The sequence below is a fragment of the Zootoca vivipara genome, chromosome 6 (genome assembly GCF_963506605.1).
Source record: "Zootoca vivipara chromosome 6, rZooViv1.1, whole genome shotgun sequence".
NCBI classification, from domain to species: domain Eukaryota; kingdom Metazoa; phylum Chordata; class Lepidosauria; order Squamata; family Lacertidae; genus Zootoca; species Zootoca vivipara.
In genome coordinates this window covers 28,777,530-28,801,889 of record NC_083281.1, presented here as the reverse complement: position 1 = coordinate 28,801,889, position 24,360 = coordinate 28,777,530, and the positions used below count along the sequence as shown (strand labels likewise).

General features: G+C 45.6%; 1 protein-coding gene across 1 annotated transcript; it reads right to left on the bottom strand.

Annotated features, from left to right (window-relative positions):
* Positions 1–6,974: 6,974 nt before the first annotated feature.
* Positions 6,975–17,596, bottom strand: LOC118087570 (trypsin). Its single transcript, XM_035120339.2, has 6 exons — positions 17,490–17,596; positions 14,189–14,287; positions 11,498–11,657; positions 9,974–10,227; positions 8,762–8,898; positions 6,975–7,368 (listed from the first exon to the last, which is right to left on the bottom strand). Exons 2-6 carry the CDS (start codon positions 14,241–14,243, stop codon positions 7,216–7,218), a joined length of 759 nt encoding a protein of 252 aa, XP_034976230.2. The 5' UTR covers positions 14,244–14,287; positions 17,490–17,596; the 3' UTR covers positions 6,975–7,215.
* Between the last annotated feature and the right edge of the window lie 6,764 nt (positions 17,597–24,360).

Genomic DNA, 24,360 nt, shown 5'->3' with positions numbered 1-24,360 from the left:
CTGTGCTGCAGCAAGGCAGGGTCACATCTACACACCCATCTACCCTGCCTGTCTTCTTATTTGTGCCAAATCCAGGGACTGGCACTGCATGGCTTGCCTCCCTCGCCCCCTCCGTTTCAGTGCTGCCCTGTATAGCTCAGCAGGGGGAGGATGGAGTCAAAACTAGAATTAATTGGCTCTCTTTGTTATTGGCTCTGGCGCCGCCCGCTATTGGTCTTCCTCCCTTCTGTCAAGCCAGGCCCAAAGGGCACCAGCCATCAGCAATAATGATCAAAAATGGTACTCATTTGTCCAGGTCGGCACCAGTGGGTAATCATTGTTGGGCACTTGCTAAGAGCAACTCACCAGGAAGAGAGCAGGCATTGCCCATCTTTAGAGGCCCCTAGGCCCTGTTGCTTAAGAACACAGTGGCCTTATGCTTGGGAATGAATCTGGGATCTTCTGCATGCAAAGCAGATATTCTGCTGTTGAGCTATGGCTCATCCCCAAAGGAGTAGAGACACTGGAAGCTGTCATATACAGACCATTGGTCACGTCAGCACCATCTACACTAATTGACAGCAGTTCTCCAAGATTTCCAGGAAGGATCTCTCCCAACGTCACCTGAAGATGCCGGGGATTGAACTTGGGACCTTCTGATTGCAAAGCCGATGCTCTACCACTAAGCTACAGCCAGTCTCCTCTTTGCTCCCCTTTCCTGTTCATCTGCCCTCTCTGAATGCACAAGCCGAGAAGCATGCATTAACCATCTTGAATTCCTTTTGGAAGTAAGGCTGTATATAGTTTTCAAAAATAAATAAACAAGCGTATCTGCTCTTCAGGTCTGACTCCCATATGCATGATCTTACCTGTTGTGACCAGAAGTACAGCCATTGCTAGAAGCTCCATGCCTATCACCAGAACAGGCAGCAAGAGTAGGCTGTTGGGTCAACAGACTCTGGAAACTTTCTGAAGGATTGAAGGAGAACTGTCATTGCCAGCTTGGGAACAAGGCTGTACAAAAGGGGTGGCCAATATAGTGCCCTCTAGATGCCCTCCTCCACCTGACCTCTGGTCATCCATTTTTGCTGCTGCACACCAGGACAGGGAGGGTTCGGGTCAGCATGGTTCAAAGGCACCAATGCCAAATTAGCCCCACTGGTGCATTTTTGCTGTGCTGAACTCACCAGTGCCTTGCATTAAGCGACAACACATAGTATACATAAGCAAACGAAATAAATAAATTAAAATTTTAAAAAAATGTCCAGTGGCATCTTAGAGACCAACTACATTTGTTCTGGGTATAAGCTTTCATGTGCATGCACACTTCTTCAGACACACTGAAACAGAAGTCACCAGAACCTTATATATAGTGGGAGGGTGGGGTGGGGTTTTTCTCAGAAGGGTAGTGGGAGATGGGTGATTGACTCAATGGGTATGGTAAACCTATTGACGACCGTTAACGACTGCAATTAGTCCTACAGGAAAAAGCAAGGGATAGTGTGCAGATGACCAAAAATAGCTTTAGCATATGTAATGAGACAAGAATCCAATATCTCTTTTCAGACCAGGTCTCTCCATAGTTTTCAGTTTAGTAATAAGTTGTAATTCAGCAACTTCTCTTTCAAGTCTATTTCTGAACTGTAATAAGACAGTTGCTTTGAGATCCTGTATTGAATGTCTTGAATGTCATAAGCAGTCCTTCATATATTGAATGTCGTAAGCAGTCCTTCATATATTGTTATTCATTCAACAGTACACACACACAACAAATAGCACTCCTCCTGTTTCCAATGTTCAGGCTGTGGGTGCCATTTTTTAATGTACCCTGGTTGTGGGGAATCTTTGGCCCTCCAGATGTTGCTGAACTACAACTCCCATCAGCCCCAACAAGCATGAACAGTGCCCGCCCACCCCCACCCACCACGCACAGAAGATTAGTAGGTTGGGGAGGTCACACCTCCAGTTTTTGCAGAAGTACAACAAAAAAACTTTAGGAGGAGGAAATCTAAGAGGGTAGACACTAAAGAAATCCTAGTGAGGACTGAGCATGCTCAGTAGGCACAGGCTGCTGACTAACAGTTGGGGAGGGGGAACGGAATGGGGTGGCCGGAAAAGGAGAATGGAAGGAGAGAAACATAGCTTGATAAGGTCCACCCATCCCCTCGCTCTCTCGTCACCCCACTCCTGCCTAAGAACCAAGAGGTTTGAAGGCTTCCCTAAGGCAAATGCACAACATTTTGTTATGGGCCCCCACGAACTTCAAAAGGTGGTATTCAACTAGGTTTTGCTCAGAATAGTTCCGTTGCTGAAATTTAGGAACCTAGCTTCATTCATTTCAAAGGGTCTACACTTAACAAAACTTAGATGAATACCACACCCATAATCATGATCACCCAGCCATGATCCAGCATGCCACTCAAAATGCCCACCAGCACCACCTTGAAACAGCAGCTCAAAGAAGATGTAAATCTGTCAAGTCACCTGAGATCCCAATTTGGGATTTTGCTTTGAGGGAGGCTGTGATGGTCAGAAGCAGAATCCACAGGTAACAGATGATGGGGAGAGAGGTTCTCTTGGGCTGATCTCATGCAATGGGTTAGAGAAGCAACCATTCAGAGCAGAGCTTCACTTTCCTCCCCGCCCCTTTCACTGCCCAATGCCCATTGCACTGTTTGGAAGCCCAACATGTCCCTCCTTCCATAACTACACACTCCTTAGATTTTTAACTAGCTGCGCAGGTCAAGGGCATGAAGCAGGTGGTGGAACCTCTGGGATACCTCCCCCTCCATCATTAAAACTCTTGTGCTCGTTTCGACAATTCTGCACGGTGACTCATTTTTATTTGGGGTGTCGCTGCTGCTTGGCCAAACTCACAAAGTGGGGTTACGCCACTGATCTCATGCTGCAAACATGCACCGGTTGAGAAAACGCAGCAGCTGATTTGCTTCTTCCTCACGTTGAGCACAACCAATAATCGCCAAGCGTGTTGGGGAGAACCAGGGACTAGGGATGGAGCGGCAGGCAACATCCCACAACGCAAATTAAGGTTGGAAGCTTCCATTCCTGGTCTCCTCAAATTGCATGGCAGTTAAATGCAGAAGAGCGAGTCTGGCTATTTTAACGTCTGATCAGGTGGCAACTCTGACCAATGGCATTCCAAGTGATGGGGAACAACTAAGCAGATTGAAGATGGGATTCCCACGGACATGTCCAATAGAGCTGCACCAAGCATTGTGTGCATGAATCAGGGGTGGGAGACCTCAGGCTCAATGGGGGTCAAACGTGGCCCTCCCAAGCTGCACCCCCTCTCTCTAGAGCACACCTTCCGCTGACTTTGCTCATTTAGCAAAGCAGAATGCAACCTGGAACTACGATAATCATCATGCTTGCCTGGATGGAAGGTAGAGAGGGATGCGCATGTGTAGAAACAAGCATACTGAACTATGGTAAAATTTAAATCCATTGCTCCATGCCCACCTTTGCCTCCTACCCCATCTACTACTGGAATGTGGCCCCTGGGAGGTTTCCCAGAAGGAAATGGTGGACCTCTGGCTGAAAAATACCCCCTACCCCTTGTATAAATAATCAGTGCCAGGGATGTGGAGGGCAAACAGGTCTGTGAGTGGTGGCAACAGAAATGCTCTGCATCAGCCCTAGCCAGCTGCGATTTGCCCTTTTGAATTTCCCCGGTTATCCTGGAGTCATGCTATTCAGGAGACATTGAGGGTAACTAAACTGGCAACTCTCAGACCCCACCCCACCACTTATTTAAAGGAGTGCAAGTGTAAACAGAGGGTTCTTGTTGCGCTGCCCAAGCCTGCTGGTGCCAGGATTCAAATAATTACTATGTTCGTGGCATTTTACAGAGACAAAGAAAGACAGGGTCCCTGCCTTGAGGATCTTACAATCTAAACTACATTATTTATTTAAATAAATTCCAATAATGGGTGTGAGGCTACAGAGGGTGAGGAAGGAAGGGAGTGGCAAAAGGATGAAGGCTTATTTGCGTCAATGTGCTTAATAATGGTTTAATTTCTCTGTGCGTTCTAATACGGTCTGCTTATTTGTTTTAAAAAGGCTGGCAAGCAGGTATGGGCAATGCAAGCAGGTATGTGCAACACGGCCCTCAGAGATTACCAAACATGTAGGATGGGGTCAGTCACATGACATCGTGTGACATCACATAGACCTGACATTCCATCATAAATTTGCGCAGTGCACACTCTAAAGTTCCCAGTGGTTCCTTTGCCTCTGTGGCTTCACTAGACACACCGTTGACATCAGATGGCACCAGGTGAGTGACAGGTGGGTGTGGTGGGGTAAGTGGTCTTGTGGTCCTCATTTGACCTGTGGGCCAGAGGTTCCCCATGCCCATTTTAGGGAAAGAAAACTTTGCCACTGCCATGGGTTTTCAGGAGATATTCTTACATTTGAATATCTAGATTACTATCAATGGCCAGGTGATGAATAGCTAGGGATTTAATGAACTGCTGTTAATGTTCATTTAATGAACATTTAATGTTAATTTAATTTAATGAACTGATGTTAATGTTGGAAAGGAGCACACACACTCCTGCAGAGGGTTGGGAGCTGAGAGTCGACTGAAGAGAAAGCTCTTTGAGTGCCCAGGAATCTGATCCATCTTAGGGACTCAGCTATACAGCTGCAAATAAAATGTTTTAAGTGTGTTGTAAGGTGCAATCTCTCAATAGTGAGAGCTGGACTATAAAGAAGGCTGATCGCCAAAGAATTGATGCTTTTGAATCATGGTGCTGGAGGAGACTCTTGAGAGTCCCATGGACTGCAAGAAGATCAAACCTATCCATTCTGAAGGAAATCAGCCCTGAGTGCTCACTGGAAGGACAGATTGTGAAGCTGAGGCTCCAATACTTTGGCCACCTCATGAGAAGACTTGACTCCCTGGAAAAGACCCTGATGTTGGGAAAGATGGAGGGCAGAAGGAGAAGGGGACGAGATTGTTGGACAGTGTTCTCGAAGCCACCAACATGAGTCTGACTAAACTGCGGGAGGCAGTGGAAGACAGGAGTGCCTGGCGTGCTCTGGTCCATGGGGTCACGAAGAGTCGGACACAACTAAACAACAACAATGGTCCAATATATAAATGTGACACTACATGGCGAAAGCGAGCTATGGCAAATTCAATATATTTTTCAAAACTTTTTTTTTATAAAGGATTTTCACAGCGTCTTTTTATATGTGTGTAGATTCCACCTAGGAGTGTTTGCTGCCTGCCAGAGGAGTCTCTGCTTGCATTATTCTCTGCATGCATTGTTATAAATAAAACAATACTGCCTCAGGACCAGCAGCCACACATTAGTTGGGGCTAATGGGAACTGGAGCACACCAGGTCTGTGAAGGCTGATCTTAATATGATAAATAATTGTGGGACTCATGCACCCTGGATTCGCCCTGGAGCTTGTGTAAACTCATGATTTGGGTGCTAAAGTTCAAATTCCTTGGTGTTGGGACACTGTGTGACAGTCTCTTTATGCATGGAACAATTGTCCCAGTCACTCCCTTCTCCTTCTCGCGAGGAGAGGAGTGGTTGGTCACCCATGGCTATGGGTGATCTCACATTTCCAGGTTGTCATTCAGGGTGTTCCAACCCGGGGCATTGTTGCAGGGGATCATTAATGCACGTTTTATGATTTACTGTGCTGTAGAAGAAGCACAATGACAAGATATTGTTGTACGCCTCCCCAATCTCTGAGCGGTGCAAGATTCCAGGGCCCACGGGGCCAGGGAGGAAACAGTTCTGAGCACAAAAGTGTTGGTGTTGATATTTAAAGCCCCAAACGGCCTCGGCCCAGTATACCTGAAGGAGCGTCTCCACTCCCATCATTCAGCCCAGACACTGAGGTCCAGCTCTGAGGGCCTTCTGATGGTTCCCTCATTGCGGGAAGTGATGTTTCAGAGAAACAGGCAGAGGGCCTTCTTGGTAGTGGCGCCCGCCCTGTGGAATGCCCTCCCATCACATGTCAAGCAGATAACCATTTATACGACTTTCCATAAACATCTGAAGACAGCCTGTATCAGGAAGCTTTTAATGTCTGATGTATCCTGTGTTTTTTATATTCTGTTGGAAGCTGAGTGGCGGGGACAATCCAATCAGATGGGTGGGATACAAGTGAAGAAGAAGAAGAAGAAGAAGAAGAAGAAGAAGAAGAAGAAGAAGAAGAAGAAGAAGAAGAAGAAGAAGAAGAAGAAGAAGAAGAAGTTCTAAAACACACAGGACCCTCCATAAGTACAGACTTCCCCTGCTGCACACGGTTGCCCTTGAAAATGTGGAGAGCGCTGAGGACAGGGGGTGATTGTGCATGCTCCCCCTTTCTTGTCTGCTTATTTAAGTTAGGGGTAGGGCACCTCAGACCTGAGGGTCACATGCCACCCCTTGAGCCTCTTTATCTGGCCCTCAGGCGACCCTTCAGGCCCCTTTTCCTCAGGCCACAGGCTCTGCTTCCCACCCTGCGTGTTCTTGCCTGACTGGAATATGTCCTTGAACTCTGATAATGCCTCTTGCTTGTCTGGATGGCTGATAGGGAATGGTTTAATGGTTTTTGAATGTGTAGAAACTAGACTACTGTACAAAGGCAACATTTACATTCATGGAGAAATGCATTGCAAAATTTTGGATTTTGAAAGATGGCTGAAGTTCAGTTCAGATCTTGTTTTGGAAAGTGCAGATTAGATAAGTTTGCTTTTAAATGTGCCAGGAATCAAGTTTCTCCTCCATCCCTACCTGCAACCTGCATGCTAGGGTCCCAGTTCAGTCTGTGGGCCCCACACCTTCAATTTACCTTTCAAAAGGCATTTGTGGTTAATTGCACAAAAGGTGGTGGTGTGTCTAATTTGGCCCTTCAGCAAAAAGCATTCATCAGCTTGAGGTGGTTTCAGAGGGCAGCAGAAGATTTGGTGGTCAAGACCAGGTTTTATTATAGTACATTTTTACATAGCACAAACCAACTTGGAGGAGTCTAGCGAAGTCCACAACAAAACAGCAAGGGTATTCCCACCTTACTTCATAGTTTGTTCAGGGCTGGAGGAGCAGTGGTCGAGCACTTGGTGCTGGGTTCAGCCTCTGGGATCTCGAGGAAAGGGTGGGATTGACCTCTGCCCTAAAACAATGGTCAGTGTAAACAGTACTGAACTCGATCGACCAGTGCTCCAATTTGATATAAGGCAGCTTCCTTTGCTCCAACTGCCACAGGAGCATCAGTTATTGCGGATAGTTTCTCGGATCCAGTCCATATATCTGCATACATTAACATAGACGCCAGGCCTCCTAGGTTCTGCGCAAATCTGGGGCCCCCAGGATACAAGCCCTTGCAGCTTCCCGTTGCAGACAAGGGGGCCGCCTGAATCACCCTGCAGAAAAAAAAAACAAAGCACAATCACTTCTCTAGATCCTTCACTGACAGTTCACCTTAGGAGGTAAATAAAGCTCAGGGAGAATGATTTGCACAAGGCCATGCAGGTGAGCGGAGTGGCAGATCTTCAAAGTTTCTTATAACTAATTAGTGGTGTGTGTTTATTGTTGGGACAGGGCCTGTCCTACTATTAGGCAGATTTGGACAGCCGCCTCAGGTGGCAAATGGTGGAGGGCGGTATTGAGGAGCAACAGACGAAGAAGCTCCATGTACTATATGGCTTGCCATCCTCATGGGTAGTGGAGGACTATGGGTTGTATACAACTAAGTTTTACTCTGAGTAGATCAATCAAAATCAGGTGCAGGCAAACTCGGCCCTCCAGATGTTTTGGGACTACAATTCCCATCATCCCTGACCACTGATCTTGTTAGCTAGGGATGATGGGAGTTGTAGTCCCAAAACACCTGGAGGGACAAGTTTGCCTGTGCCTGATCAAAATGAATGGATCTAACATGTTTGTTCATTTCAATGGGTCTACTCAGAGTAGGACTAGTCTTACTTACAACCCTATCAGCCGTATTGAAGTAAGATTCAGCTGCCACATTGTTCAGTTTCTGTATGTGAATTGGTGAGGGCACCATTCTGTCTTTCATCTCAGGCAGCTTGTTAGAAACATCAAGGGTTAATCTAGAACAGAAGATGATTTGAAGACTGTGCTGGGACTGAGGAATTTTCATCCCGTAGGCTGAATGGGACTCTCTGTCTGGCCCTTGGGACTCTCACTGGGACATACACACACCCCCCTCTAGGCTATGCCTCTTCTCACTAAGGCAAGCCCCTCACTGGTCCTAACACTCTCATTGAGGAGGAATGATGTCACTTTTGGGAGGCCAGCTTCGTGGCTCAACCCTACCAAACAGAGCTATAGTGAAACAGGAAACCCAAATCACACCACAGGTTTAATTAACCACTAACATGACACTGATAAAAGCCCAGATAAATGAGAGAAATCGCAGAAGCACCAAGCAATTATCTTTCAGTGGATAATTCTGGTGGTTAATTCAGTTTGTCGTATGGTTCCGTTTCTTGTTTTACTGCTTTTGGTGGTTAATTTTAGCACTTGATTCAATTTGTTCTGTGGTCTTCAACTGGTGGGATGTGACCCAACACTGGATCTTAACCTAAGATAGATCACAACAGCAGAGCTATCACAAAAAGATCTAAAAACCTGAAGAACTGGGTCCTCAAATGCTCGATTAGGCTAAAGGTGGATTGTCTGAAAAGGTTAAAGAGTACTAATCTACAAGATTCCAGAAAACACTTTCATCCCCTGGCATTCACCTAGTCCTCAAGAATATTCACAGGCTTAGTGGAAAGCAATTCAACTCACCTGGCAAGCATCTGTGCCTCCTTCCATAGCACCAGCACAGACCATGTTATCAGTGATTTTATTAGGGTAAATGGACCGGCAGACGTCTTGACCAACAATGGTGACATTTGCACAATGCAAAACACTGGGGAATCTTGCTGTAAAACAACAACACATTGTTTGGAGAGAGCGTCAAACATTACAGAATGGGTGGAGACAGAGCAGTATTTTCCCCCCCACCCACCCCTTTCTCATAGCATTAGGACTTGGGGTCATTCGATCCAATGACTGGAAGGAGATGCAGGACCCGACATCATATGCATTTCTGAACACCTTTTTTCTCAAAGTATGCATTTCTAAATGCACTTTATTCTAACACACATACACCCTTTTTTTAAAAAAAGAAACTGCAGCACAAAAGTCAGAGAAGTATGAAATCTGCATTCCAGTCTGCAGATTTTACTGGAGATTGCAGTTCAGATTAATTTGTATCAGAATCCAAAAATTCCTCAAGTGTGCAGACCATCATCACAGCCATCTCATTCACCCAGTGATGTCTGTCCTGTTCTTATTTATGCCTTCTAAAGAGGAAGTCCATAAGAGAAAAGGTGGGTTTGGGGTAGGGGTAGGGGTAGGGGTAGGGGTAGGCACTAATAAATGAAATTAGTAAATGATTGCAGCCTTTGTGGTACAATTGGGGAAGTACCAATCTATTAATTTCGGTTTTTCTCAGTTTCTCATTTTTTTCAATCTTAAGTTCAGTTCTCCACATTTCCACACAGGCTTTCAATCTTTTTTAAAAAGTCCTCATGAAAACTCATCAACATCTTAGCACAAATTTGCTGCCAATGTACTGTACACAACTTTGTAGGCAACTTTCACACAAATACACATTTTACCAAAGACTCTTCTTTTCTTATCTCTGCAGCTGCAATCACCTGGGTGATGCGAACACCATTAGGCAGTTGAATGCGCATACATACTCTGTTAGTTTCCCTCCCTACAACCCTCCCTCTGCGTGGCTCCGGACGCTGGCAACCTATACTACGCCACTGGTTGCAAGTATTTAGTGGTGAAAGTTGTTTGAAAAATGGATATTATTACTTTGTTTTTAACTGTTTTGTAATTTGCCATCCTGTGCTCCTTTGGGAGGAAGGGCGGGATTAAAATGTCATGAAATAAAATAAGAAATAAATGTTAGGTTGAAAGGACGCGCTTTAAAAGGCAACATACCTTGGGGGCTTGTCGTGGTACCCCATCCTGAAACGAGGCATTGGGTCCTGGCCACGGGGCAGCTGGTGGGCAAATCAATGACGTTGACTTTGTTGTTTAAGCAAACCGGGGTCAGCAACTTGACAAGCATGATATCATTGTCCTTGCTCCGAGGGTTGTAGCCTGGATGCACAATGACTTTTGATGCTAGTTTCAGCTGCTCAGACCAGTCCAGACCTTTGAGGTTATGTTCCCCAAGTCGGACAGGAAAAGGACTAGGAGCAAATAAATATAAATGGCAAGTTAGGCTGGTAGGAGTGCTGCCAACAGTGCTTTGCTTTGTTCTTCTTACTGGATTTGATCCTGAACTTTTAACAGCATCACAGAAGTCCAGCAGATGCAACGTTTTCCAACATGCATGCCGGACTGTTGCTAAAAGAACAGGAGCAGCACCTTTAGAAAAGTTGGCAACTCTACCTGGCAGTGAAAAAAGAGATGGTGGTGGTGATGATTTAAATTTATATACTGCCCTATACCCACAGGTCTCGGGGCGGTTCACAGAGATGGTCAAGTATATCCACTTTTTTCACAAGAGGGATGGGGAAGCTGTGACCCTCCAGATACTGCTAGACTCCATCTCCCATCAGTCCTGAGCATTAGCCATCCTTCCTGAAGCTGATATTGAGTCAGAGTTGAACAGATTCTGGATGGCCACAAACTCCCCCATCCATGCTTTGTATGAACTGCAGTGAGACAGTGCAGGCAAAGCTCATTGAACATCCAAAAGCACTGTGCAAATGCCCATTACTATTAGCTCTTTGGGATGCAGCTGCTGGACGCCACTTATGCAGGATTGAGAACAGAGGCAAGACTCCATTGCCAAGTGAGATCACTCACGATGACTATACTTGAGATTTACATTAATGCTGTGTGGGAATGCCTTCCATGTTGACGTTTCGTAATGCGTGGCCTTCAGCTTGGTCGACGCAAGCTTGCATATGATTTGCAGGGGCCTTGCTACGTACTTAAAGGCTTGTGTCACAAGTTTGCAACACATTTGCATATCCTAATTTCTCTGTATCAATGCTTCTGGAATATGAAGGCTGTGGGTGGATGGAAGTGCAACAGTATAGTGCCCAGCCTTCCTATAATCAAAGTAAAACAATTTTTGAAAGGTTTTATTCTCCTTTTTAAAAAAAAAAACAGGTGTGAGGCCCCACTATAACAGTGCCCCTGAGATTAGATGTGGTAAATTCCCTGGGAAAAGGGATTGATTATTAAGACCACTCTGGAAACTGAAGTTCTGTGAAGGGAATTTAGGGCTCTCCTAACAACTCTCAGCGCCTTTAGCAAACCACAGCTCCCATAATTATTTGGGGGAAAACCATGACTGTTTGAAGAGGTAGCATAGTGCTTTAAATGTACGGTGAGTGTAAGAATATGGTGAGTCTCATGCCCACAAATGCACAAGTACAGTATTCATATTCATATGTGTGCGCATGCACATGCAAACCCCCAGCCCTCTCCCTGCCCATGTACACTTACACTCCCAATTTACAATGGGCGGCAGTGAGCACCCATCTGTTGGTGATCAGGGTCCCTCCACAGTGCAGTCTGAAGCCTGAAAAAAGTGCTGCCTGCCAGGGCTGGGAATTTTTTCGACAAGGCCCCCCACCAATTATCCGGGTTGTATCTGCTCGGGCAGCTGGAAGAACATAAACCACAAATCATTAACATCTTGCCACGTAAACGAAGCTCAATATGTTACTACAGACCCTCCAAATGTCCCTATTTTCCAGGGCCGTCCCTGATTTAGAGAAGCCGTCCCAGTTTCTGATTTGATCCCAGAACGTCCCACTTTTCCTTAGGATGTCCCTATTTTAGTTGGAGAAATGTTGGGGTGTATGTTACTATTAGTATATAAAGCACTTAACAGCTGGGGACCTGTTTACTTGTAGGATTGTTTTACCCCATATGAGTTCTCTTGGTCACTTTGATCTGCAACACTTGCACTATTACAAGTGCCATTGCAACATATAATACGCATTCTGTACTTCTAGGAAATGGATCTTTGGAACTCCCTGCCTGTTGAGATCAGGCAGGCACCTTCTCTGTGTTCCTCCCAGCGCCTGATTAAAACATTTTTCTTTAGGCAAGTTTACCCAGACATGTAGAAGTTACATGTGTTTTGTTTCTTTTTAGGTACCGTTGATTTTAATCATCTTCTGAATGTTTTCAAATACCTGTTTTTATCAATCATTTCAATGTTTTGTTTTATATTTTTGTAAACCGCTCAGAGGTTTCCTTACAACCGAGCAGCAATCTGAATGTTGTTAAATGAATTAAAAAAATCAAACAACTTTGTGTGATCGCAGGACTGTTCACACGGTGCACAGAACACGGCCGCAAGCTGTCTCAGCACATGTACAAGCATTTGTGTGAAAGAGTGTACACTATGTGATTTGTACAGCTCAGGTATTATGTACACAGACACACAGTCTGTACACTTGCTGAACATGTTGAATATGACACGTGAATAACTGCAAATGTACATCTCCGCTTTTTTTTTCAAAAAGTGAAAATCTGGACAGATTTTTCGGGGAGGGGGGGAGTTGTTGAGCTTTTGAAATTCTTGAGCTTTTTTAAAGGAAAATCACCAAAAGTGACACTGCCAACATGGGTTGCCAAACACCTAGATTTTCCCAGACATTCCAGCAATTTCTGCCCAGACACTGCTTCCAATGGCCGACTGCCAGCTATGTCTGGGAAATTCATATATACAAAGAGGGTACACTAGTCAAATGTAATTTGTCAACACCCCTAAGTTGCAATTTTGTGAGGAATGGGTGCACAACCAAGGCCTCCTTCACAAGGTATGTTTTTAGGAGATACCAGTTGCAATACTAGAAAAAGAAACGTATATATTGGGGTTTGATGGAGGCAGAGGTGTAGCAAGCCCAGGTGGTACCCGGTGGGGAAATTTTTGTCACACACCCGCACTCCGCTTTGCCGGGGCGCTGGCAAAGCTGTGTCCTCTTGGGAGCCATGACTCCCGTCTGTCCCCCTCCCTGGCTCGCTGTAAAGCGGCAAAGTGGGGGCCACTTACAGCAAGCCAGGGTGGGAGGGAGGTGGCTCACCGTAAGCGGCTCCTGCTTTGCGGCTTTACAGCAAACCGGGGAGCGGGAGAGGGGGAGCCGTGTCTCCCATCTGCCCCTCCCTGGCTCACTGTAAAGCGGCAAACCAGGAGCCACTTCCAGCGAGCCAGGGAGGGAGGCTGGGAGGGGCGGGATCCTCTGCTCCCGGCTGCAGCCATGAACGGAGGATCCTCTACATGCGGCTGCAACGTTGCGATGGCTGCTCGCGCAGCCGTGGCGGGGCGCTGCCTTGTCACCCCTGGAGACATGCCAGTGGGAGCACACCACCCCCTGCCCCCCGCCCCGTTGCAACGCCACTGGATGGAGGAGGCAAAGTTCAATCTGGGGTGGATGGGATTTTGGCTCATAAGTTCAACTTCTGAAAGAGACATTTATTATCTACATATTTAAGATATTTGCATCCTGCTTTTCCGACTAACCTCACAAGGCGGATTACATTAAAATATTGAGCATGAATTAAAACAAGTAAGACAAGCAACTGGGGGTAGCCTTTATGGAAGCTAGATCTCTCCTTTCCTCAAAACATAATGGTTCTTGGGTAGCCTTGTGATGGCAATTGAAGGAAGAAGAGGCCACATCTGCAGCAATACTGGGAAACCATGTTGCTGTTTAAGATGGTAAAATCTGCCAGTTTTGGTTTCCCTCAGTTTCTCATTTTTAGTCCAGTCTTAAGATCAGCTCTTCACATTACCACATCAAAAAGATTAAAAGTAAAACCTTCAGGGAGAAAAAAGTCCACTCCCTGTTGGGCTCGTTCTTAATATCACCCTCCTGTAGTCTAAAATGGTACAGTCCACCCTCCTACCTCAGGATTCCAGCACCACATTCTTCTGGAAAAGAATGTCTAAATCAGTGCTACTTTCCTGTCCCTCAATGCTGTTGTCACTATTCCCTGCCCACGTGGATCTATTGGTCTAACCTCAGTGGTTGGCCAAAAAAACACCAACAAACAGCTTAAAAATATTTCCATGTGTTTTTCAACCACTAGATGCATCCTATGCCGTACACTCCCAAACATATTTACCACACCTAAAAATACAACAACATCACACACTTATTTTGCCTGCCCTACAGATCTTACCAGGAGACACCAGGAACAAAATGGCAGCCAGCAATTCCAGTAAATGAGATGACATGGTGGTTGGGGGTAGGGTGCAATTCTTTCCAGGAATAAGCTGTCCTGTAAGAGAGGAGATAATAATGCAATCATTCCATTGTTCTAGGAGTTCCAGAGACACGGAGAAAGCAATGGGAGAAAGGAGGACAGGTTGAAGATAGCAGAGAGCCTCCAAACTAGGAAACCGCTTCCATTCTTTTCACCACAACTCCACAAATGTGAGATGGGAATCAAAATAACTGAGAGCCATTCTGCCCTTTACACAGAATGAGTTGTTGTTGTTGTTGTTGTTGATTACTGGCTCTTCACCCTGAGGTCTCAGCATGGGTTACAACAATTTGAAATGCAACATGAAAACAGTTTTTAAAACATACAATTCTGAAAAATTAGGGTGGATCTTAAAATTTACACCTCAGGTGTCCAAGGTTAGAGGAAAGAGGTGCACCTTTAGCATTTACTGAAAGCTGCAGAGTGAAGAAGCCAGACACACCTCTGTGGGGAGGGAATTCCACAACATAGGGGCTGCCACAGAGAAGGCCACCTCCCGGTCCACCCCACCTCACAAGCTTCTGAGAGCAGTGGAGCAATCAGAGGGCTTTGTCTGCCCTGGTTTACTTAGGGCATTAAGCACTAATGTGGGCAACTTAAATTGGACCTGAAAATAAACTGGCCGACCAAGGCAGGTGCTTTAAAATAAAATGGGGGTTTAATGTGATCTAAATGGAACCCCAGCCAGTTACCTGGCTACTATATTCTGGACCAGTAGCCTGAGATGGAAGGATGACAGACTCTGGCATTTTATATCCCAGGTAGGAGGTCCTGTTTTCAATTGTTCCTGCACATAAATGCTCCTTATATTCCCTGCATGGTAAACTAGGACATCACAGAGAAAGGTTAAGTGCAGCCACTTCTCCCTGGTGTGCTAGATTCCTATAGGTAGAAAAATTCTTGTGCGGAGGAGCATTCAAAAGTATCTCTCTCACACACAGAGAGAGACCCCTGCACTCTGAAACAGTACCATTCAGATTTTACCACTTCATTCTGAATAATGTGTAGGACAGTGGAGTTAGTAATTAGCTGGAAGTCCATCTCCAGCTCCGTGGGTAGTTATATATTTTCCAAGATTGCTTCCAGTCATGAGTGATTTGCCAGTCCCAATCATGGCTGTTCTGCTATAAGAGGGTTGTGGATTAGCAACTCTGCTTCCAGACTTACGGAATCCAAATAACAACCTCTTGTAACCAAGAGGGCAGTTGGCCTCTCCCCAGCTTCAGTTGTCAGGGTGGATTTTCATTAGGATCACACTGTGGAGGGGGAAAGGGTTAAATACTCTCTCCCCCATCACTGCGTTCCTGATCACGAGCCCCACTCTCTGTAAGCACACAAGGTGCTTCCAGGCTTAATCTTGTAAATGGGTCATTCAGGTTTTAGAAACGGGCTGCTGGCAACAGGTGGTTTTTTAAAAAAGGGTGGGTGGGTTCCCCAGTCCAAAAGGGTACATCCAGATTAAAGGGGGGTTGATATAAACTGGCATTCTGGTGTCAAAGATGGCATGTGGACCCTACCAAAAGAAACACCACAACAACTTGCATGCATAAGGAATACTCATCCCACAATATAAACCTGTCTGGAAGCAAGCATACACACACTTCAATGTAGGGACTGAATATAGATATATATATATACAGTGGTACCTCGCAAGACGAATGCCCTGCAAGACGAACTTTTTGCAAGACGAATGCCTTTTGCGATCTGATGGTGATCTGATGGTGACTCGCAAGACGAATTCGTTTTGCGAAAAATGCGCCTTGCAAATCGCAGTTTTCCATAGGAATGCATTGAAATTTAATTAATGCGTTCCTACGGGCAAAAAAAGAAATTTCAACGCATTCCTATGGGAAACCGCGATTTGCAAGATGAATTTTTCACAAAACGAATTGACTCATGGAAAGAATTAAATTCGTCTTGCGAGGCACCACTGTATATATGTCAATGGGATCTGGAAACAATTTGCCGCTCGGAACCAGTGCATCATGCAGGGCTGGTTTTTGGTGGCCACAGCCTCTCCTCTTCCTCACCCACTACGACAGCGGTCAGCAAGGTTTACCTCGCCTGGGCCAGTTCACTCCCATGGAGATGACTCCATTGGCTGGATCGTGTCTGTGTAGACGTGATTTCTGGCGCTCTGGAAGCGAGTCCCCGCTCCACACTGCGCCGGTTTAGCACAGCTGGTGGGGACTCGCTGAGCGGGCGGCTCAGTTCAGGGGCAGCTCGTGGGCCATTTAAACGACCCCCATGAGCCGCTTGCAGCCCATGGGCCGCAGGTTGCTGACCCCTGCACTACGGGCTGCTCAAGGGAGGAAGTCACCAGCGGCAGCCATGGAGAGGCAACAGGATGCTCCCTCCCAGCCATCACTCAGGGCAAGTATCAGTTCACCCTCCTCCCCAAGCTTGGTGGCAGCAGCATTGTCAGAGGAATTAGGGACATTCCAGGATCAAATCAGAAGCCGGGGTGGCTTTTGTAATTCTTGGACTGTCCCTGGAAAATCGGGACACTTGGAGGGTATGCCATCTCCACCTGAGCAAATTCTGCTGCTGTCAGATTCTCTGTGGTCTGAGGTTAAAAAATAATAATAATAAACTGAACAGAGAAAACATGAGAGGAGGATTTTCTGATTACTGCATCATGAAGATGCCCTCTAGAAAACGAGCAAATAAAGATGCCAGGATCTAAATCTAATCAATCAATAGTTCTTGCAGGGCAACAAGCAGAACAAAGAAACAAAATAAATCACTCCAGAGTGGCTCAGTCTATGCCATTCTTATCATGCAACATAACAAACCTTTTCAAGTCCTGCCTGCACAGAAAGCTGTTGAGTAGACAGCCTAGAGATATATCTATGGTTTGCAGACTGCAACAGGAGAGCAGAAAGACGTATCAATTGGAGTCAACAGCAGGCAGCTCCTCGCTGAGAGGTTATGCTGGAGAGACGCTCCTTGACTGCAGGCTGCATCCAGAGGAATTTGTACAGCCTGCCCAGATCTGTTCAGATTCACAAAGTTGCAGATATTTCAGATAAGGAGACAAATAAATCAGGGTGTTGGCTATCAAGACGGAGATCTCCTGTCAGCTAACTCCCACTGCCTCCAGAGGAGAACCTTAAAGAGATGTCCCAGAGAGAATGCGCTGCCCAGAAAATAATACACCTAAGGTGGTTTTCAGAGCTTGAAACCAGAAAGCCATAGAAGCATAGAGATGTCTTACCCCCAAAGGCTGCCGGAATCCAAGACACTGTCTCCCAGGCCCTTCTTGGCTTTTATTTCAACTAGTCCTGCCCTGGATTTACCGGGCTTTGGCTTTTCAGGAAGTGTTTGTTAACACCCCCGCCTTGCTCTTTCATAGCCGAGTGACTAGGACCAAATCCATTGTTCAGATTAATGCAGACTTCCCGATGATATAACAGGTGATTGTTAGAGGAGGAGGAGGAAGAAGATGCCCTCAGAAATCGGCTGTGTTGAGGGCTGAATCACACAGCCTCTCTCTGCTCACCACCGGACACCTGTTCTCCCTTGAGCAAGTTGTCTGAATCACTTGCCCCGTAGCATCAGCCAAAGATGGGCTTGCCCCAAACTACCTGAAGCAGAGCCAGCCCTCCCATAAGACGAGGTGAGGTGGTTGCCCTCGAGCAGTATATTATGTCGGCGCTGTTATTTACGTGTGCATTCATTCATTCATTCATTCATTTTACACATTTATTCACAACATCTAATTTCTAGGCTACTATCCATGTCCTATCTGACCCTCAAAGCAGTGTACAGCCAGCCTCCATAAAACAATAAACAAATTCAGTTTTAAAACACACTACTCCCAAATCCTGAAAGCAGAGACAACCAACAGGGTGATCTCCAAGTTATAACCCTGTTGTTGAACTCCAGTTCCCATCAGTGCTAGCCAGCATGGCCAGTGGTCTGGGGTGCTTAGTGGGTCTGGGACTTCATAATAAATGATTGATGGGTCTGGGATGACGGGAGTTGGAGTCCAGCAACATTTGGAAGCCACCACATGGGCTTCCTCTGCCTTAAAGAATGATTTTAAGATAATCAATAGCCATAATTCAAACATCAGTAACCTTCAAGACATAAGCCTCCTTCACCTGTGAATTTCATGATGGGACTTTGGGGCTGGACCTCTAACCCTGACCTTGAGGCCACATGGCTCCCCAACTACTCCCATCCCCAATATCTATGTATTATGGCTGGACATCTGCAGGGGAAAGCTAATGGATGAAGATCTCTACATGCGTTGGCTTTCTGGTCCTGATTGTGCTGGGTTCTGGTTTGCATGAGAAACCTATGCATGATGAAGTCTACAAGCATAGGTCAAATCTCAATATGTCCATGCTTACCTCATGGATGCCCAAGGTGGAGCCAAGGAGACGCATCCTCTCGGGAGCTGTGATGTGTCTTCATGAGATTCCTGCACTGGTAGCACTTCAAAGGACTGCACAGAACCATCAGTTTGAGGGATAATATCATTAAAACAGATCCAAACTTCCTGTGGATCATCCAAGATTTGATCTCCCTCTACAAGATCAGAGCTTTCTTTGAGTTAAAAGGAGATAAAATGCTTCCCATGGCCCCTGGGATGTCCTCCCAGGGTCTATAGAATTGTAGGGCCAGTCTCACCCCCCCCCCAAAAGTAGCAACTAACATATCAAGTCACACAGAAAGTCAATAAAATGCTACGTGGAAGACAGAAGTTTTAAAGTCCACTTACGGAACGGAATGCATACAACATGAACATTGCCAGTAGTACATGTGAAAAGGATCTAGAGGTCTTAGTAGAGCACAAACTTAGCTTACTTATCAAACCTTTATTAGGCATTTTACAATAAAACCATAAAAGAGAAAATCACCTATAAGAGCCTTGAAATATATATATAAAAGGCAGCAGTTGGCTACATAGACTGATTGTGTGTGTGTACAGAATCTGGGGTTTCCCCTGTTAACCTGCTCCTTGGAGGACTGCTACCAAAAACTCGGCTACCCCCACCGTTACCCTTTGGTCAATGTCAGATAGGCAGAATCCCACACTTTCACCTTGCTAGGGTTCCAGACCACCCAAAAGAGGGGACAGCACACGTTGACGGAGCGTACTGTACAGTGGACTATGAAAGAGAATATGCTCTACAGTGTCCAGGACATTCATAGAACATCTGCAGAATCTCTTGTTTCTAGGAATGTTTTGATATCTTCCCCTGACAAATGCTGAGGGAAAAACATTCAGACAGGCCAACATAAAAGCCCTACGTTGGGCTGGGATTTTTAACTTAGTGACGTAATTGGCTCTGCTATCTAGGATATTTAAATCGTAGAATATAGGGGAGCAAATTTTGTTTACAGCTGCCACAATATTTTGTCTCTCGACATCCTTTAGTCTAGTTAGGATATTATGGAAAATGTATTGCTTGCTAGAATTGTACAAGGGCTCCAACTCGATGCCTATAGATTCAATCTTTTTTTCAAGGTACTGATACCATTTTGATTTATAGGAGTCTTTGAGCAAATCAGTGAGCAGACTTGATGGGGAGCAGCAAAAATGGCAGCGTAACCAGTATAGTATTTTATTGAGGTGGTCCAAGCCCAATATTCCATTGTGTGTATGCCTAGGCACAAACTTAGCACAAGTCAACGGTGTGATGCAGCAGCAAAAAGAGCCCTGCTATTCTAGACTGCATCAGCAAAAGTATAGTGTCGTGATCAAGGAAAGCCATAGTAGCAATCTAATCTGCCTTGGTCAAACCACGCCTGGAGTACTGTGTCTATTTCTGGGCACCACAATTTATGCCGGATATTGCTGGAACGTATGCAGAGGAGGGTGACCAAGAAGATCAAGGGTCTGGAAAGCAAGCCTTATGAGGAACGGTTGAGGGAGTTGCGTGTGTTTAGCCTGGAAAAGAGGAGACTGAGAGGAAATAAGATAGCCATCTTCAAATATCTAAAGGGTTTTCACATGGAGAATGGTGCGAACTTGTTTTCTCCTGCTCCAAAGGCTAGGACCCAAACCAGTGGCTCCAAGTTACAAGAAAGGAGACTCCAAATAAACATCAAAAATAAGTTTCTGATGGTAAGAGCTGTTCGACAGTGGAACTGAAGTTGGTGGACTTCCCTTCATTGGGGGGTTTTAAGCAGAGGTTGGTTGGCCATCTGTCATGAATGCTTTAGCTGAGATTCCTGCATTGCAGGGAATTGGACGAGATGACCCTGAAGGTCCCTTCCAACTCTATGATTCTGTGATTGAAGCACATATAAAGTAGCTTCCTATGTTCCTGTGTTCTTATGTCCTTCTGAGGTGTGTTTGGTGTACTCAGCTGACTTTGCTTTGTATTTATTTCTATACAGAAGCTTACTATGTTGGTCATGCTGTGAGTTTGGGGACAAGGTTTTGAATCCTCTGGAAAGGCCATGGAAAGCTCCTTCATTTTCCAGAAGACGAGCCCTGCTGGACCAGACCAAAGGCCCATCTGATCCAGCAGCCTGTTCTCACAGGGGCCAACCAGAATGCCATTGGAAAGGCTCACAAGCAGGACTTGTATCCATAAACTGGGCCATTGCATGAAATAGCCCCTGTTTAATGGCATTCACTTTCAGGTGACTTGACTAACAGAACACCAAAACAGCGCCACTGGTTATGATTCACGGAGGACGTATGATTCATGGAGGACGTATGCAAAAAGGGTGGTAATTTGTTACCGTCAAATTACCCAGCAGTGCTTTGGGTTTCTCTATTTCTTTGACTTAATTACAATATATTTACTTCCCAGGACCCTGACATCTAAGGGTTGCTCAACAAATTCAGTTTCAGCGCCTCCTGTGAAAGGGAACCCCCAAAGCTGGGAGACAGTGGCGAAACAACTCTCCCTGTGTCCGATGAAATAAATAAATTGGCCAGACCACATTATTATAGCCACTTTTAAAAGATGTCTTCCATTGGCTGTCTAAGGGCCGATCTTCAACTTGACAGCTATCCTTACAGGAACCTGGGGTTGATTTGGGTGTGAGAGCCTGTGGCGAAGCTCTGCATGCTTCATCAGAACCTCTTATGACTTATGAAAGATTTGGAACGGCTGCAACGCGTTATTTAGTCTAACACCTGTCCTAAGGCTGCTTGTGCACTAGGTATTTAGTGTGGAGTTGGCATTCCTCTTTCGATCACATTTTGCAGGGGTCCACGTGATGTTGTCGCCTATTTGCAACCCTCCTGCATTTTCCCAGCAACATATGAGTGAGAGTTGGAGAGCTTCTCTAAACAGTGATGTGCTATGGAGATTTTGATTTTTTTTGGGGGGGGGAAATACTGTTGATTCTCTGATGTGTTGCATTCTGATTTTGTAGGTTTGTTTTTTTTAACATGCTCTGGTTTGTGTATCCCAGTGTGCATTTATCTGAGGTGCTTATGCATAGGAAGGAGTCCCACAAAGAAGAAGAATTCAGAACCTCAGTTGAAGAAGCATCATTGGAAACAATTAAAACGGTAAAACAGTTCTGAAATCCGACAACAGCACAGTTTAAACACACTTTTCTGATTCCTTTGTGGGGAGGTTATCTGGCAACAAGCATTCATCCTGATTTGCTTGTGGGGTGTTAGGACATCTTCCCATTAGTCATTTGTGTGTTCCTTACTTTTCAGTGTCCTTCCCTGCTGCTTTCCCAAACCACAGAAAGTCCAATTCTTTTTTAAAAATAAATTTGTTGTTCTAGAGCAGGCATCCTCAAACTCGGCCTTCCAGATGTTTTGGGACTACAGTTCCCATCATCCCTGACCACTGGTCCTGTTAGCTAGGGATGATGGGAGTTGTAGCCCCCAAACAGCTGGAGGGCCGAGTTTGGGGGTGCCTGTTTTAGAGCAACAGAGAGCTCGAATCCACTTTAACTGAGCAGACCTGCATTTTTTAATAGGTGCTTGAATTCTTCCCACAAAACTATGAAAGTCTGGAGGCAACAGATCTTTCATTTTAGGCATTGCATCATGCTATGTGTGTAAGTAGTGTCACCTGAGAAAGGAGAATTCCCCCCCTCCCACACAGAAGGGATCCTTCTTTCAAGATGGTGCTTCTCGTTGGCAGCTTTTATAAGTACTTACATCTACATGGGTGGCACTGTGGTCTAAACCACAGAGCCTAGGGCTTGCCGATCAGAAGGTCGGCAGTTTGAATCCCCGCGACAGGGTGAGCTCCCGTTGTTCGGTCCCAGCTCCTGCCCACCTAGCAGTTCAAAAGCACGTCAAGTGCAAGTAGATAAATAGGTACCACTCCGGCGGGAAGGTAAACAGCATTTCCGTGCGCTGCTCTGGTTCGCCAGAAGCGGCTTTGTCATGCTGGCCACATGACCTGGAAGCTGTACGCCGGCTCCCTCGGCCAGTAAAGTGAGATGAGTGCCACAACCCCAGAGTCGTCCACAACTGGACCTAATGGTCAGGGGTCCCTTTACCTTTACATCTACTAAAAATATCCTAGTGATTAGCCGGAGCTACATTTTTAATGGATCAGAATTATTTAAATTGATTGAACTGATTCATCTTCTGAACGCTGCGGCCCTGGTGGTTACTGTATGTGATCTGATGGTTAGCTTTATCTGTAGGCAGATAGGAGCACCTGAAATTCCCTTGCACCCATTCAGGATATTCGTGCATTCTAGCTCAATATTGTCTACAGGAAGGGTGGGGGAGAATTTCACAATCATCACACATTAATGTGTTCTCTGCAGCTGTCCATTCATTCACCAAGCCGGCAAGTCAGTCGCTTTCCATACATGGGCTGAGTGATTTGTTTTGTATCACATGTGCTGAAATGTGTATTCTGTTGAACTCAGTTTCACTGAAGTGATAATGGTGGTGGTAATAATAATAATAATAATAATAATAATAATAATAATTTTATTATTCATACCCTGGCCATCAAGCTGGGTTTCCTGATATACAGTACATATAAAACAAAATGAAACATCAAACATTAAAAACTTCCTGATGCAGGGCTGCCTTCAGATGTCTTCTAAAAGCTGTGTAGTTCTTTATCTCCTTGACATCTGAAGGGAGGCCATTCCACAAGGATGGTGCCACTACCAAGAAGGCCCTCTGCCTGGTTCCCTGTAAATTCACTCCTTGCAGTGAGGGAACTGCCAGAAGACCTCAGTGTCCGGACTGAGTGATGGGGGTGGAGACTCTCCTTCAGGTATACTGGGTCAATGGCATTTAGGGCATTAACATCCATTGTTATGTTTCTTATCCTGTCTCCTTATTTACATAGCTCTCCAGTACATGGTTTTTTGGGGGGGAGTTGACACCTGTCTGTCTCGAGAGACAATGACAGAGTGCACCTTTGGGGGTAAAGTCAGACCATTGGAGAGAGACAATGCCTCGTTTGGCTGTGTAGACTGATAAAGGAGAGACATGTTTTATTGCAGGTGGGGCAGATGAAGGCGTTTGGTTTTGCTGCTACAGGTGCACCATGGCGTTTCTTTGTGTGGTTAAGGTAAGAATATAAGAAAAGCCTGCTGAACCAGGCCAGAGGCCCATCTAGTCCTATTCTCACAGTGGCCAACCAGATGCCTGTGTATGGGAAGCACTTGTGCAGTAAGCTAGCAACATTTAGGACTTTTCCACACTTCTGCTTGGGTTCTGGGGCAGTTCCCCCTCTCCCCACTCCTTTCCCAGGGAACACCCACTCTTTAGTGCTAAATCAGAGCAAATATCAATCCGAAGAAAACCTAAAATTGCTGTTTTCTCCAATTGCGCGCTGAAGAGCAGTTCCCACCCCACCCCAGCTCCCGAGGGGAAAGCAGCGGGACAAGAGGAAGGTGTGGGAAAGCCTTTAATTGTGGTATCATCTTCACAAAGAAATAAGCAAAAGCATTTTTAACAAAAATAATTGTTCTCTGACCTTCTCGGGGTCACAGCCTCATGTGTTGCTATACAAAAGCTATGTCAGTTTCACAACCGCAAAAATAACTAAGGAAAAAGTCAGCCAGCTCAGTTCACCAAGTCCCTTCGTCATTTCGCTGTTTGGGGGTGGGGGTGGCGCAATCCCAGCCACGTATGCTTCATGTCCTTGCTTTCATCATCATCCGTGAGCCTCATC

Coding starts and splice junctions, on each gene's coding strand:
- LOC118087570 (XM_035120339.2), bottom strand. CDS start 14,243: ATGTCATCTCATTTACTGGAATTGCTGGCTGCCATTTTGTTCCTGGTG. Junction 11,658..14,188: donor TTTGTTCCTGGTGTCTCCTG/GTAAGATCTGTA, acceptor ATGTTCTTCCAG/CTGCCCGAGCAGATACAACC. Junction 10,228..11,497: donor GCCCATTGTAAATTGGGAGT/GTAAGTGTACAT, acceptor ATTTGCTCCTAG/TCCTTTTCCTGTCCGACTTG.